We start from the raw sequence: 17,055 nt of genomic DNA, 5'->3' as shown, positions 1-17,055 counted from the left end.
GTGCCAACACATGCAATTGCACACATGCGGGACTCACAAGTGGCTTGATTTAATTTAACGCAATCGTGTCTTCTTTCCTGGTGCTAATGAAGACAGCGTGCGTCTATGATATTTTCCTTAAACTTCCGTCTTGGTCCATCTTTATTGAAAAAGCTTTTACGCTTGCTATGTAAATGTTGCCTCTGTTAGATGAAGCCATGCAGTTTGTGAAACGTATGCTTGTGTTAAATCTGAAAGCAACCTTGCATGTGTTGTAGTGTCAGACTGTTGATGTTGTCTTAGTGGAGGTCTGTCTTGAGAGGTAACCTATCGTTTCGCACAGACGGAGAGCACTTCTAAAATCAGAACTCTGTTGAAACACATTATTGAGCACCTCGAAAGCTCTAAAGGATTTCTGTAGTTGGGCATGCATGATGTGCTGATATTTTATTGGCAGATAAATATTTTTGTGAAATCAGTTGCTTTTTTTTTTCACATTTGAACTCTTGTAGCCAGAATATTTCTGTAATACAAAGGCAAGTCTCTGTAGTCTCCGTTATCCACATTATAATATAACATGGATTGTACCATTGCTGGCGGTGTGTTGCTAGAGTTCTTAATATTTGCACAATGGGCGTGCAGCTTCATTTTGCACAAGTTAACAAATATTGTCTTAGTGTGTTGGTTGCATGTCCAGAGAGGTTGTGCAGAGCGCAAAAAGGTTTCAGCCTTAATTTTTTTTTCTCCTGTGCCCATATGCCTTTTTTGATTTCAGGAGGACAGCATATCTGAGCCAGAGAATGCGCCCAAGTTTCTGTCACCCCATGAGCCCAGGAGAAATGTCTCTGAGAAAATCGTCTACAAGGTCAGCTTTTTTTTCTTGTGAACCTTAGTTTTTTATTTCGTCGTATAGTAGTGCGAGAACTTGAAACACGCATGCAAAGGCTAAGTTGTTTATTACAGCTAAGTTTCTCACAGCTTTTTGTATTATTCGGTCACCCTACGTGTCATTTTGATGTCTGCTGTTTTCTCTTACAAAAATCCTGTAGTGCGGCATGAAAATTATGTAAACAAATGAATGCATGAATGAACAAAGGAGTGAGTGAGTGAATAGATGGACGGCCGTAAGCTTATTACATATTGCATTTCTCCTGCTTTCGCAAGGCTGCATTTTGTTCTAGTTGAGCCTGCATTTTTTTTGTGATGTCATTGCACCATAGAAAAGTTGATGCCGAAAAGTGCTTTAAGTTTTCAGTTGGAAGAAACTCGTAAAACCTGCATCAATTTACTTGAAACATTTGAGAAACCTGCCTTGTGTATTTACTCTACAGACACACATTGTCTGTTCTGTAGTTGGATAATGAAAGAGTGAACTGGAAAGCATAAATAAAACTGCCTCCTCTGAGTAATAACTTGCTAGCGCTGTTCATTGAGGCCATTTATCCAGCTGCCAGAGTTGGTGTAGGCTTCCCAAGCATAAGTTCACAGCCCAAAATGAGTTAATGTCAGACAAATCTGCACAAGTGAGAACAAAATTTCACATTTTTAGTTATGCAACTTGATTGCATTGCGATTTCTCATGGAGTTCTGTATTACATCGAGAGCCCCCCGCTTTAATAGCAACCGTTAGTGCTACATTGTAACCTCTGGCCTCTTGCAGTCCCAGCAGGAACCCTCATCTCCCGAGGAAGAAGATGACGAGCCAGGCCCGCCGCCTCCAATCGCCACACGGCCAGACAAGACCAAATCCATCGTAAGCCACTTGAAGCCTCTGTGCACATTTTGTGACTTTGCTCACCATTATCCTTGGTTTATGCTTTGTCCTTTGCTGCTGCGATTGAAAATTTTTTTTGTCTCTTATAGACATGTCATTGAAAAAATATACGACCACACCATAAAATCATTCGGTGGATAGCCTTTAAGGTTTGCAGCCCGTACATGTCAGCAGCTCATCGGTATTTGCACAATACACATTATTCAACATAGAGTAGCAGTGTTATCACCCAACACCGAGACTAATATTGAAACCTTTGCAAACATATTGAAAGGCCATACAATCTTTCATGTGGGAGAGTTAGGATAAGTTTAGATGAATAAAGTAAAGTTCTGGTCATTGTGCACAAATGTTATACAGAACCTTTTCACTGAAAAGGCTTCATGCTGTATTGTCTACGGTAGTCCATACTCTGTTATTGCCACTGCATGGGTTGGTATAACCGGATTTCTGTTGAATTTCTAACTCGCAGTACACAAAGCCCATTGAGGAGGAGAACAAGAACGGGGCGGCATTTGGCTACGACGTACGCGACATTGCCAACAACAACAGCACGGCTGCTGCGCCAGGTGCGGTGACCCGACCGCGCAAGAAGAAGATGACCGACGAAGAGATCATGGAGAAGCTGCGCAGCATCGTGTCCGTCGGCGACCCCAACCGCAAATACACCAAGATGGAGAAAATCGGGCAGGGCGCCTCGGGCACGGCAAGTGTCTTCCCAATTGCTGCTCGTTCAGTTTGCCATGAGAGTTTTAATGGGGTCTGCCATGGTAGCTTAAGAACTGTGGCACCGTGCCAAGCACGGGGGCATGGCCAGATTCCCGGCCACGGTATGGCCTCACTTTGATGGGGTGAAATGCAATAGCACTCGTTCACTTATACATAGGTGCACGCTGGAGGATCTTGGTTGGTCAAAATTAATCCGAAGTTCACCAACACTGCGTGCTTCATAATGTTATTGCGGTTTTGGATTGAAAAACGCCAGAGCCAAATTATTAAGAGCCGAGTTTGGTAGCAGAAATCCATTATGCGTAACTTGAAAGTGAATTATGTCTGTTGTGGCATCACCTCGCTTAATCTCATTGCTTGCTTTAGTACCCACAATGCAATATAATCTGTATTTAGTGCTCAATTTCAGTTAATTTTTTGGGGATGGTTGTATGCATTATCAGCAGTTGTAAAAATGCTTTCTTTGATTACCTGTCATTTTTAGACGTACCGCTGATGCATCGCACTGTATGTCTGCATAAAAGCACTTTTTAACAAGGTCAGCTTCGGATTTCAAAGAAATGACTTTGTCACAAAAAAAGTTTACTGAAGTGCATGAAATGAAATTTGAAGCAATGAATTTGTCTTAGCCAAATAACTATCCCTGCACAAGTTTTAGGTAACATGGCTACATACGGTATGGCTTAACCTGTTTCATTTCATCACAAGGTCACCTTACATTTCTTTTTTGCATCACTTTGTGGGGGTCATATTAAGAATGAACGCTGTTGTATTTGTGAAATAAAAAGATGTTTTTTTTTTTTCAATAATGGGGTGCATGATCTTGTTCTTCTCCAATCCCAAGATACGTTCTGTCTACAATGCTATCTGTAACAGATACCCCCATCAAGCTCAACCCGCTCATTTTCTGAGCACTTTCATTTTGGCTTCTTTTCAAGTAGTTAATATTTCAGATCTTGATAGAATGCACTGTCATTGCATATGGTATTGCCCATACTACTCTCTTGTAGACCGTGCTTCCTAAACATCATTTAGAAGTCTGCACTTGTTACGGAGGTCTTACAGAGTCATGTACCCGCATTGCTCTGCAGGTGTTCACGGCAATCGAGACGTCGACCGGTGCGGAAGTGGCCATCAAGCAGATGAACCTTTCGCAGCAGCCAAAGAAGGAGCTCATCATCAACGAGATCCTGGTGATGCGCGAGAACAAGCACCCCAACGTTGTAAACTACCTGGACAGCTACCTAGTGGGCGACGGTGAACTCTGGGTCGTCATGGAGTACCTGGCGGGGGGATCGCTGACGGATGTCGTCACCGAGACGTGCATGGACGAGGGCCAGATTGCGGCCGTCTGCCGCGAGGTGCTGCAAGCGCTCGACTTTCTGCACCGAAACCACGTCATCCACCGCGACATCAAGAGCGACAACATCCTGCTCGGCATGGACGGCAGCGTGAAACTGAGTGCGTTTTTACTTCTTTCATCAGAATCGACAGCAAGCAGTGCGGAGTTAAATAAACATGCTAGCGACAGCAAACTGTACTGAATTTTCATATCTGCCCACGTGATTCTTCACAATGTTCCTTGTAGTCAAATTTTATCTTGCACTTGTGAACCTCGTTGTAAATGAGATGGGATGAAATGATAGTCCTTACAACGTCAGTAAAGTTGCTCTTGAATTCATTTTAGGGAACTATGCATTTAGAGTATAATTTAATAAAGCGAATTGCCTTATCATTGGTTGCAATGAACTTTAAACCGTGACAATGGACTTGTAGCTTGTTACTTGCTTCTGATTGTTTATTTAAAATGAAGGCTGCATTTGTACTTTTACGGTTTTAATTGTTCTAAAATTTCTTCTGTAGACACCCGCTCTAAGACCAAATTTTTAATTCTCAGAAAGCAGATTCTACCTGCTCTAAAAGTAATATTCATGTTCTAAATATAATTTTTCTACACTCCGAAAGCTGCTCCAACATGTCCTAGGTCAATAGCGTCACTGCACTTCCATTAATTTTTTTTGTACAACGTGCATGCAGCATGCCCTACGAAAAAATTTAACTTTGGCTTTAAGGAGCAGGTGCGCATGTTTATATGTAAAATATGCTAAATAGCAGATGTGCATGTTTATGTGTAAATTATGCAGTAATGAGGCTCTGCATTAATTGAATTTATAATGTCTGAGGGCTTTCGCGCAAAAGATAAAACTGTGCATTGCTTTTTATAAATGGCTTTTTTTTGGGGACCTTCTTGATACACTTTGTAAGACACCTTCTCCCATACACGCAGCGGACTTTGGGTTCTGCGCACAGATCTCGCCAGAGCAGAGTAAACGCACGACGATGGTGGGCACGCCGTACTGGATGGCTCCCGAAGTGGTAACGCGCAAACAGTATGGCCCCAAGGTGGACGTCTGGTCACTGGGCGTCATGGCCATCGAGATGGTTGAAGGGGAGCCTCCCTATCTCAACGAAAACCCCCTGCGTGCCCTGTACCTCATCGCCACCAATGGCAAGCCCGAGATCAAGGAGCGCGAGAAGCTCAGCGCGGTCTTCCAGGACATGCTTGATCGCTGCCTCGAGGTTGATGTCGATCGACGATACTCAGCTGCTGAGCTGCTCAAGGTGCGTGTGCTGCCGCTTGTGCTGTGTTCTTTTTCTGCCAAAACCGCTGTGCTCTGTTCTTGAATTGTGCTCACTGACCACCTCAAAGATACACGACTGTGTTGTTCTGCAGAATCGACAGTCAGGTGTTGATGGTTGGGATACCAATACAGTGAACTCCTGTTTAATCTCCTTCAAACCAAATTTTTGGACATACAATGTGGCAATGCTAAGTTCATTTTTCATAAACTTGTTCTAAAAAAATTGAGAAAAGAAAGGTTGCCTAATATAAACTGCTTTATAATTAGGACAAAGTTTCCAGTAACTACCAACACCACGTCTTTATTTTTCTAAGTTTTAGCTGCCAGATAGTAGCCATCTCGTTCTGGTTATGTTAGGAAATGTCATCACGTTTGCTGTTGCCATTACTAATTCCACAGAGCTTGCATGCCATAATCTTTGTAACAGTGCGATTCTGGTGCTGCTAATAAAGACAAAGGCATCCTGGACGAGTACTTCGGCTGCCAATGTAGAGTGCTGCATCATGGCTAGTACTTACCAAGCCACACACAAAGTTGTATGATAGCAGTACTGTATTTTCAGGGTTACTAAGCACTTGTTCTTGCACTGCTGTGTTTGGTATCAACGAGTACTGCCATAGTCAAAGTCAGTAGTTGGAGTTATATGCCATGTCCACCTAGACTAGTGTGGACGGAGCCCGAATACCGCTCAGCCCAATTGGTTACAACCTTGCTATGTTCCCAGTCAGTCTGATCACTTGTAACATGGGCTGGTTAATTCAAAACCCCATAACTAATGATTGAATGTGGCCTTCAGCAGTAATGACTACATGTTTCAAAGGGTGTTAGGGTTGTGGTGGCCTATTGCAGTGTGGTTAAACTATGTAGCACCAATGAAACTTCATTTGGCTCTAGTTGGTGCGTATTCTAGAATTTCAGACAGTGCTCATTTGTGTTGTGTCCTTTTTATGTGGTGCGTTTGGTGTGTTTAGGCTGTTACTTTTAATTATGTAGCACCAGCCTTGCTTAATATTTTCCACTGTCATCTCTCTTTCTGTTCGCGCCCACAGCACCCATTTCTGAAGCTAGCACGGCCACTCACCAGCCTGCATCCGCTCATTGTTGCCGCCAAGGAGGCAGCCAAGAGCCACTGAGGGCCAAGCACCGTAGACGCCACAAGGCAGGCTCACCCGCTGTTCCGATTGTACCTTCGGCTGCACAGCTGAGCCAGTTCGAGACAGCATTTTGGCCTTGCTTAAGAAGGCCACGCACCTCCTGCTTTGACCACAGTAGGCGGGCGCGGCATTGGACCTGCTCTCGTCACATGGAATTTCGTGGTTCCGGCCGTGTGTTGGATTGCTCTGAGAACAGTGATCCGGCCAATCATTTCACCCCGGTGGATGCATCTGGTCGGTGCTTGAGTCGCTTTTTCAGTGAAGCTTCACCAACAGTGATAAAACTGGTGTGTGTGCGTCGGGACCGAAATGCAGCTGCCTGCATGCAGCCTGATGTGGTGATGGTGAATTTTTTTTCTGGTGTCGGGGGAAAAGTGTTCTACTGTGACCTGCCACCATTGTGAGGAAGACTAGCACAAAATGCCACTATCAACGTACACCCTGCAGATGCCTTCTTGAGGTTTCTTCTTTTTTTCTGTGTGGAGCTGCCTGTGTGTACTGATAGAACTTATGTCTGGCTTGGAAATGCTCGTCGTTGTCAGGCTAAGCGTAGCCTCCCCCTTCAATGTATGCAACACAGCCTTGTGGACCGTGCTCTGCAACTGTGGGTGCCTTGGCAGCCACTCAGCATGTTGCAAGCGAGATCTCAGCAGAGGCATTGGCTGATTGGCCTGCGCAAAAGGCTGATGCTATTGTGCCCAGAGCACTTGCTGTGCTTGGGCTGCACAAGAAGCTTCAAAGCTGCTTCTTTTGGAAGGAAAGACACAGCTACATTGCATTTACAAACAAGCGGAAGTTGTCCAAACCAAGCGCCCTGGAATCACATGCAAACATGCAATGCATTTTTTATCTTAAACTGTACACATAGTAAATTTTTAGCAAAAGAGCTTTTTAAGCAGAGTATGCCTTTATTGCACTTTTATTAGATGCTTTTAGTTATTTTAAGTGATCCTAGGCCAAGCAGAAGTAATCATTTGAATTCTTTGAGAGACAATTCCATCCTCTGTGATGCTGTGTGCCGAGGACTTTCTTCTTATTTATGTTGCACAACACTCTCACTGGTTATGTCCTTGAGCGTTCTTGACAAATAAGCAATAGTACATTAGCATAAAAAGATGGTGAGTGCCTGAATTATTTTATAGCAGCTATTCATAAAGCTTCATGAATCCTTTGAAAGTAAACGACAAAACAAGGCCAAATTTCACCGAAGTCTACATGCTAAGACAAAACGATGGCAAGGCGGAATTCAGCTTCTTGTGGCCAGCAGTATTTACCTTGTTCGCTAAACACCAATGTTGTTTCATCCTGGCATACGAAACTGGGTCATACAGGACGCTCATTCTCACTTTACCTCAGTCATGGTTTAGTAAACCTTAGGAAAGTTGTAACACATAAACTGGGTTTTACGTGTGCAGTTTCTTAGCACAGTGGTTCTCAGCCGTGGATGTGTCAGGGACCCCTTGTGGACTAATGGAAGTGATGGGGGACCCCTTGCAGCTGACGAGAGGGGTGGTTGTACATAAGTAAATTAACACAACTGGAGCGTGAGACAGGTGCCTTTTATTGCTACCAAAAACATCGAACAAACGTGCTACATCACTTCATTTTGGACAGTTCATTAATACATGGCACAGTCACGCTTGAAGAAAAATGCGGGTGAGGCTCTCGCGGATCACAGAAATGGCTTCGCGGACCCCCGATTATCCACAGACCTCCATTTGAGAACCACTGGCTTAGCCTAATTCACGACCAAAGACGGGTTAGTTAAAATGAAAGTGTGAATATATAGCAGTGTATTTGGTAATACCCAAGAATCCAGTCATAAACAGGCTTCAGTGTCGCGTATTTCTGCCTAGGCCGGTGCTGCATGTCCATGACATGAAAAGGTGACATTTCGATATAAAAGTGGAAGAAGTTAACTTACGGTTACCACTGATAAGGGTACGATTCGATCTTGCGAGGAATTATCACAAATATATTAGTCAGGGCATCTTAAAATTTCAGCAACTGTTTTTTGACAATGGAGCATCTTCTGCTTTGTTCTTTTTATCTAGTTGCATGCATGCAAAATGAGCCACTCACATACTGCTTAATTTCTTTTGGTTTTAGAAAATAAGGCAGTGGTTGTGTGCTACTGTTGCATTGAAATCTGCGTTATGGCGGCTCAAGTGCCAATCATTCAAAATATCTACGTGTTAATGGTTAGCAAGAGAATGAAAGCTCGACCATACCCTGTTTTGTACCGCAGTGCCGGGGAAGTGACACAAGAAGCTCGGTGGGTAAAATTCATAACGTAGCACATTTTGCAGTTGGCTTTCGGGCTGTCAATTGCTTGCGCGAGTGGAGTGCAAGTGAGCCATCACGTGAGGCATAGAACTATAAAGGGGATGTAAGAAGTTGAAGAACAATGCTCTAACAACTGCACAGCACACTTTGTACTTTGGCTTTGCCAGTTCTCTTGGAGACCACGCCTTCTAATATTAATGTAGTCTTCGAGTCTGGAAACTCGTCGGAGGAAATGGCTTTGCGGGACTGAAGCGGTGGCATTGCTAGGTTCTCAATCGGAAGATGCGTGTGTATTGTAAACTGCGTGGTAGACTCCTTTCAATGCAAACGTAGAGCGATTGAGTTCTCCGCTGTGCTGTAGCAAGGTTTTGGCACTTCTGTATTAAGCCAACTTTCTGACAGTGATGCAGGCAAAAGTTGGAGTGCTGTCTGGTCAGGTATGAAAGGGGAGGGGATCATTGATCACCTAAGTCAAAACAAAAAGATGTGTTGGAATTACTGCAAATCCCGTGTTCACAATGAACTCTGTCATGTACAAAAAATCTGTAGTGATACCATAATGTGCTTTTATTTTAGCTTTGGTTAGTGACCTGACAGTTTTCTCTTACAAAACTGATAACCTTCAGGGATGCCTTGCACAGATGGGCTGAGCCAATAGGAACGTATGTTATAAAGCGAATATCCTGCGGGTCCCTTGGAATGGTTCTCTTATCGCTTATTTCTCAAACTGTTTCTTCAGCAAGGTGTGTTCTTGTGTGCTTCATTGTGCATACCTGAGAGTGCTTAGTTAAGAGGATTTCCGAAGTGTCTTTATGTTCGTAATAACGGGAGTCTACCACATGTCCGCCTTTGGTCAAGTCGGGTTGTCGATGTTCCGTCACTAAATGGTGGCACCAAGACTATTTGCTGTTCTTCTAGACGCGTCGTTGTGCAAGTCATTTTGCATGCAAAATGGGCATTGATGTGTTTCGTGAATCAGCTGCAGTTGCTGTCGTGCGACTGTCAAGTCCTTGAAAGGTTCTTTTCAGTGAGTGGCAGTAGAAGCTTGCTGGTATGTGAGGTGAGGTGTCTAGGATGCACCACATTTTGCGAATGCTGTCATGGAACAATAGGCTGACTGGAATGACATGAGGATGCTTGCAGTTTGAACTATGTCATGTTCGACATCAGAGTGCAGTACAGTAATTCACTCAGGAACATGCATGGTATCTTGTGATCAATGACATTACGCTCATCGCAATAGGTTTTGGCATCACTTGGAAAAGTAATTTGCTGAGGACATTATCGGTGTGTTGAAATCTAATGCATGGAAAGCCTAAAAAGGGGTGCAAAAAGCATTCTCAAGTGGATGTTGAAGTGGCATTAGCCAGTTGTTCCAGTCAACCCTTGAAGAAAAGACTGAACGGTTCTTAAAACATTGGGTCTCTTTGAGACCGTGGCTGGTGCCAGTTCAGCACCTGAAATTCTCAACTGTGCATATCTTAATCAAGAATTAGTAACGCCCTTTTTCGGAAGGTTTCATTTAGGCAATTCTTAAAGTCCTCAATTGTCGCAGCTTGTGTGAACCGTTTTGGTTGACGGCATTGTTCTTACTGTCGCACCAGACACTTTTGACTAGACCTGGTTGAGAGCTGCTACTTGGTTGATATAGTGTAAATGCAGATGAAAGTGGCATGTGCGTGCTAGTTTACTCTGCTGCCTCTGTCGATAGACGAGTGTACACAGAGTCAGCACTATTTGAATTATTATGGTTGCAGCCTTGCCACCAATGTTAGTGTAAATGTGAGGTAAATGGCATCACTTTTTTGCTATCTTCATTCATTGTGCAAAATTTAATTAGTGTTTGTCCTCTCTTTAGAACTTTCTTGATTATTTTCCCCTCATTGCTGCGTTATTTCTGGAAGCGCACTCGTAGAAGTTCACAATCGCACCTTTTTTTTTTTTTGTCTCTGGTATTGATCAGGTAATGATGCACGTGAGCGTAAGTTTGCAAGTCTCCTGAACATCGAGACACCTCCACATTGTGGACTTACGGTAGACGTGCTCTGGACATCCGAGGAATTTTGTTGGGGCTTTCTGCTCTTGTTAGTGGCAGCTTTGATCTTCCGTGCAGCTAGAATCGCTCGGCTGTCGGTATCCTCAGGCATCTATATAAAGTTTCGCTGGCAACCTGAAACTTTCTCTTGCACACTTGTAGGTGCTTCAGGCTAGCATAGCTTTCACTTTCGATCTTGGCACCTTTCTATTTGACAGTGCAGGTTTTTTACACTTCAGGTATCTTCGAAAGGATTGAAGGTGTTTTGTAGACTGTGGTATTTTTTAGCTAGCCACTGTGTGAGAGAGTTGTGGCACGTGAGTTGATGTGTTTCCGGGGCATGCGACTCTGGAATTGGAAGGACTAGGGGGTGCCTGGTGGCGCGTTCCACTTCACTCAAAAGTGAGAATGCGGCTGCCTTTTGTCGGTTTTGCGTGCATTCAATGGGAATACGCTTCGTAGAGTGTTCCACCCTTCCAAATGTGGGTTTTGTCTTCTTGAGCAACAATTTTATTTAGCTGTCTTGTGTTCATGTGTCAAGCTGTGCCTTTTGCAGTTTGTTCAGTACTCTATGCTTTTTTTTTGCTCGTCTTACTGCTTGTCTGTCTAGTATTTATCTTACAGTTAATTTATAGTATATTATTATATAACTACCCTTTTCCTACTGACGCGACCTCTTAAGTAAACTGGCTGGGCGTGAAAATAGGATGGGACTCGTTGCATGAAGGGGTACTTTTCAGAGTTCCGCCAGGCAGCGTGATAGTCGATTATGCAAGTGGTACCAAAGATCAAGAAGAGACGAAGATATCGGTGACATAGCACACAGTTCGCTTATTTATATTTTTGCTTGGTTGCAGCATTGTTTTTACCACTTTCTTAATGAGTCTTAGGATAATTTATACTACATCTTGTAGACGATTACTGCCGTAGGCAAAAGTTACTGAAGATGTTTGCGATTGCTTACTGGGCCTCGAAAAGGGAGTTATCATAAATGTAGGTGGAAGTACTTATTCGGGCTTCATTTGCAAAGCGCTCCATCACGACTATAGTCATACTTTGTGTTGCAGTATGATACCATAAATGCGACACATCTGCGTAGTCTTTTCTGCTTAAATCTGCATGTCAAGGTTGCCCGAAAAGTTTGAGCGATTGGAGTTCAGCGGAACCAAAATACTAGATAAAAATGATTATCACGTTAACATCCTTGTGCAATATTAGCGAGCGAATGGCATGCTTACACCGATTTGAGTTTTTCCTGCATAAATCTATTTTTTTGTATTTATAATGCCATGTTGCGTACAAAATGAACAAAAAAGAGGCATGTAGTGGTAACGAGTGTGGCTGCGGCATCTCTCGGCTGATCTAGTTTTAGTAGTCTGCACTTGTGGACACTGCAAAATAGTGGCTTCATTATTTTTATGCGTTGAATTGCACTTTGGTCCTCATTGTAAGCATGTTATACCTATTTTACTTTGTATTGTGCTCCCACTGTCCTACTTTTATTTTTTACTCTTTGTCAATGGTTTCTAATGAGACACATATATGCCCTTTTTTATCTTTTGCTTGATAATTTTATTGTGTTTTTTGTAGGCTGGAACAACATTGAGTTTTGTGATTTATAGTTCCGTGTTGCCACTGGCCTCTTTTGTCAATTCATGAAAAGTGTTAAATTATGCCTGTAATATTTTAGGTCTGAATATAATTTGCACGTTTGTTGAATCAGCAATTAGTTTTGAGGTTAGGATGTGTATAATTCTTTGTTATAAGGGGACTCCAACACGATGTCAGTTCTTTCATACAATCTTACTGTAAATTTGCGAAGATGTTTTTTGAAAGATGAATGATAGTGTTTTAAAGAGTCTTGCTTCATATTGTACGAAACGTTAACCGTTTAGTCCCAAGCAAGTTAGCCCCCCCCCACCCCTCCTACACTGTAAGATAATCCCTCAGATTTTCAAGGGGTGGCGGTCCTTACTCAGTCATAAATCAAAATTCATGATGGCAGCAGAAAATCCGCTATGACAAAAGAGTGCACACCCGTGCGTTCAAGGAAATCTTTTATTGAATGTGCATAAGTTTGCTGTTTGTGTGCCCCTGCCGGGCAAATGAAGCTGAAGTGGCAGGAGGGGAGGGGGGTGCTTGCTTGGCCATTGCTGTATATTTTAAATCTACCAAAAAAGGGAGGATGTGCTTGCTCAGGATTTTATGGCAATTGGGCAGCTGTGCCACTGACTGTACCTCTTCAAACTCTGCACTTTTTGTGTGTTTTTTAATGCTGTTCTGTGGAATATCCAAATCAAGTAATTGTCACCCTCAGAAGTTATACCGAAGTCCCTCTGAATTTTCGCTCCATGTGTTGCATGTCTAAGGCAGCAAGAAATATGTTTACAAAAGAAAAGAATCAAGGAAACAGAGTGCATATTCTGTAACTCTGCATATTGTAGAGCAGTACAGAACCTGGGTAAGCTTTATTTTTATTTCTCCTGTTGGAAGAAATTGAGAAGTGTAATTCAAGAATACAACCTGCCATGCATGGCTTTCTTTGTATTTCTTGAGCTTATTTTGATTAGCAGTGCATATAGTGCTTTACCCAAACTTGTGACAAATTGTTAATGATAAAACAAGGCGTTGCCGTAGTCATTGGCAGCTAGAATAGGGAAGTCCTGGCTTTCATTAAACGAATTTTTCTACTCTCCATTTAACAAAGCAATGCGCAAAACTGCAGACTGTCTTTTTTTTTTACTTTGACTATTGCTCTAGTGCTGTGTTCAGAAGGGCAGATTTCATAATTTGAATATTCTTTAGCTATCTAAACTAATATCTGCTCTTGTTGGTTTTACTAAAGGGTTTACATATACATCAGTTATGTTGAGCTAGTAGCTGCTTTTGCTTCTGCTGATTTACTGTGGCTTCTGTATGAACAATCCTCTCAGTTTGATGCACAACTACTGGAGGTCACTGAGAAACGTTAATTGCGTGGTGGGGTTTTGCCATAGTGTGTACCTCTTGCTGTTTCTTGCATATACAAACATTGTGTTAACTGTGAGTCAAGAACGAGATGTAAATATATAAGGGTGCCTGTGATGGTCCCCCTTTTTTCTCTAAAGTGGTTTGTGTTGGAATCATTTCCTCTCAGAATTTTTTCGAGAGTCTTCTACTTTACTTCTTGAAGGTCTTGGACACACGAGTACCACTTCTTAAATGGCTAGCCTGGTCATTTGATAGACATGTGCACGCATATTTAAAAATGTCTTGCTACCTTTGAATAGAGGTACCTATGAGGGCTGCTTTAGCGTCACATCACTCTCTTCTAGGAGCATGTCTGCACAAGTGTACCTTTCGAAAGCTACATTACTGTGATTGAAGGCCAAAGTATTTCTCTTTTTTTTTCACGGATAGATTGGCTGTATGGTTCCAGTAACGCCCGTGGCTGCTGGCTACTTGTAGTGAAGACACTCGCTAGCATGATCTAACCAGTGAATTTTCGACCTTCCCGTAAAAATTGTTGCAAGTATATTCGTTTCATGAAAAGCAACAGAGGCCTTACTATGAGGGAGATATGCCTTGTCTGCATTTTTTACTTGGGATGTGGGCACATGACTGCAGCTTTTTGTTTTCAAAACATAATTAAAAGTCTGCCTGGTTTGGACAGCTAAGTATGTAAAAGCTAATTAATTTGCAACTAGCATTTGTTGAAGCTGGATGTTTCAAGGCTCGTCTTGCTTCTCCTTCAGTGGATCCCGAAGAGGGAACCGTAGTTGTGCCAAAGTGTCAGGTTTTCATGGCTTTTTATTGTAGACTTACCACCTTTAATTCTGTTGCTGTACTGCACTCAAGTTGATGGCTTAAATCTATTTGCCTGGTATGAATGAAGAAATGACTATGTTGCTGCAACATTTTAGTCATATTGCTTTGCATAGTTCTATGTAGCATCTAAGTTGGCAGCACTGCGGGTAACTTTCAGTGGATTACTGCCTGGTTAAAGTCTGCAAAATGTATCAGAACAGCAAATTCTTTGAAGACTCCCTAAACATACATCTGTCTCCATAGCCCGTGGCTAGTGGTACTGACATGTACCTGCAGTACATTACAATAGCAGCACTATGGCAGAACTGCACACCTAATGCAAAAATGAATGCCCCTCAATGCAGGTAACCCTGAAGTGGTTTTGATGTCTGTTGAGCACATCACATCGAGGATTTGTGCTACAGTTTAAACAGATCATGAAGATAGGAATATTGAAACAGAGAACATACAGTTTGTTAAGTTCTTTATAACAAAGGTAACATATTTGAGTTCAGCTTGAACTAACATTGAAGAAGTTCGCAAAGCTACCAATGTCTGATCATTTGTCTGCTTTTTTTTTTTTCACTTTACTATGCGACCTTTCAAGGCAATTAGGCAGAAACGTTTTCTCTATCGGCGCTACAGTGATGTCAAATAGTGCCAGTGATTTGCCTGCTCTGGGAAATATTTACTGTTAAGACGCGGGTTGTTCAGTCCTGACAACTCTACCGTCTCAGCTGAGTCTTTGTAAATGTTCTTGACCATTTAAGTTCGTTTAACGCCGCTCTTTCAGACATCTGTATTTGTCAGCACTGATATTTTACAGAACACTCTAGCAATGTTGCCTCTACCTCTTTTGCTTCACGTAAGACCATGCTTGGTGTAAGCAGGCGTCGACGGTGGTCTCAGTACCACGTAGTGAGATCAGCTTAGGTGTTGTCACCAGTTTCTGACTGGCGGAAGCTCCTTTTGTGAAACTTGAAACTTCTGAATGGCTAACAGCGATAGAATCCCGGCTTCTTGTGAAACTTGTTCAGTTCTGAAGCTTAAGAATTGTTTTATAATGTAACATTTTAGCCGGAAACATTCTTTTGTGCCCATAAAGGCATATCAAGAATCAACACCCAACGGCACTGAGAGCAGGGAGCACATGCCATCTGCTGTCACCTTTCTGAGAATTTCTCGTGCAACTTGCCATTTACCGTATATAATAACTAATAGCCGAGGGTAGAATTACTGGTTTACACTTCTACAGATTGCATAACATGCTAGTTGATAGCAGTGTTGGTGCAATATACATACTCGGTCACCTTAAGTTAGCCCATCATGGTTTTTATTGCTGGTGCCCATTGTTTATTATGTCATTTCTACTCTATGGTGTTGCCTCAGTTTAGAAAGAACTTTCTATAGTTCTGGTGTGATACACTTTATCCTACACGAGTGGCAGTTTTACCATCTGTGTACTCGCACGGAACATTTGGTCGTTCATCGTGCGTGGCGCTTGTCCGAGGTCCTGACACCAAGCATGGTGCGATTTCTGCTGTCTGGTAGCTGATGCTTGCCTCGATCATGTACTGTGGCAATTCAGTAAGGCCCTACGGCTTTTAAAGTACACCGTGGCTTTGCATCCACAAATTTTCCTGTCTTAGCGAGCTTGAAGATAGTCTTTGAAAACTTTAAATGTACGTGTTTCTTGGAATGAGCGTGTAAGAGCAGCTAAGTGTTGGCACTGGAAATATTGCCTAGTGTATGTGCTGTCACCAGGTCATACGACTGGTTGCACTCTTCTATCACTATGTGCCGTTGCTCTTCTGTTGTCAAGCGCCACTCCAGAGCACCAGTGGTGCACTGCAAAGGGTCACCGGCTGCTGTGCCGTCATTGCCACTACCCTGTGAATTGTGTCCTGTGCGGCGCTGGAACGATTCATTTGACCTATATACCAGCTGCATCTGGGACTGACCTTCCCTGACAAGAGTGTGTGTGTGTTTGCCTATGCGTAAGTGCTGATTTACATCTGACTTTTCACTTTTAAGGTATTGAAGAACAAGGATGCAATAATGCGGGGTGAATAAAGACTTTTGCAGTAAGTGCAATTGGGTCAGTAGCCATTGGTTGTTTCCCTTCAGATGGCTGTCTTCATTGGCTGTCTCCAGATGAACGGGCTGTGTATGCTTATGCCAGGAGCACAGGCAGAAATGTTTTTCTGGGGTGGGTTGGCGAGATGGGAAGGTAGCACTTTCCCGATGTGAAGTCAGGGCCGGGCTGGCATATGTGGTCGAGTGTCATTTTGCGCTCTGTGTGTCATGGTGAAAAAAAATGGGGAGGGGGCGCGGGCTCGTTGTGTATACGCCCCGGATACACCACTGACTTATGCATATTTTGAAACACAGATGACAGTGATGCTTTTCGGGATAATATAAAACCTCCTCGTGAGGAAACTGAGGGGAGGTTTTGAGGATGGTGGATGGGGGGAGGGGAAGCATGACTAAGTGGGTTGCATAGGCATAACAGCCGGGGGGGGGGGCAAGGGAGGCTGGGCCCACCCACTTTCGACAGCGGTCACTCTTGGCTGCACGCTGGTAAAACCAAGAATTGAGGCGAAGTTTTCGTCCACCACAGATCACTACATTATATTTTTACACGGGAATGAAACTGTTACGAAGGAATAT

At 43.0% G+C, this 17,055-nt stretch overlaps 1 protein-coding gene across 5 annotated transcripts in view; it reads left to right on the top strand.

Annotated features, from left to right (window-relative positions):
- Positions 1 to 16,479, top strand: part of LOC119178759 (serine/threonine-protein kinase PAK 3-like protein) — a 31,577-nt gene extending 15,098 nt beyond the window's left edge. For all 5 annotated transcript variants that reach the window (XM_037430003.2, XM_037430001.2, XM_075883502.1 and 2 more), the window contains 6 exons: positions 755 to 844; positions 1,640 to 1,732; positions 2,226 to 2,459; positions 3,574 to 3,943; positions 4,770 to 5,104; positions 6,174 to 16,479. In XM_037430003.2, coding sequence (XP_037285900.1) covers positions 755 to 844; positions 1,640 to 1,732; positions 2,226 to 2,459; positions 3,574 to 3,943; positions 4,770 to 5,104; positions 6,174 to 6,257 — 1,206 coding nt within the window. In that variant the 3' untranslated portion in view covers positions 6,258 to 16,479. The remainder of the gene's footprint in view (positions 1 to 754; positions 845 to 1,639; positions 1,733 to 2,225; positions 2,460 to 3,573; positions 3,944 to 4,769; positions 5,105 to 6,173) is intronic.
- Positions 16,480 to 17,055: the final 576 nt, after the last annotated feature.

The sequence above is a fragment of the Rhipicephalus microplus genome, unplaced genomic scaffold (genome assembly GCF_043290135.1).
Source record: "Rhipicephalus microplus isolate Deutch F79 unplaced genomic scaffold, USDA_Rmic scaffold_18, whole genome shotgun sequence".
Lineage (NCBI taxonomy): Eukaryota > Metazoa > Arthropoda > Arachnida > Ixodida > Ixodidae > Rhipicephalus > Rhipicephalus microplus.
This window is presented reverse-complemented; position numbering and strand designations above follow the sequence as displayed.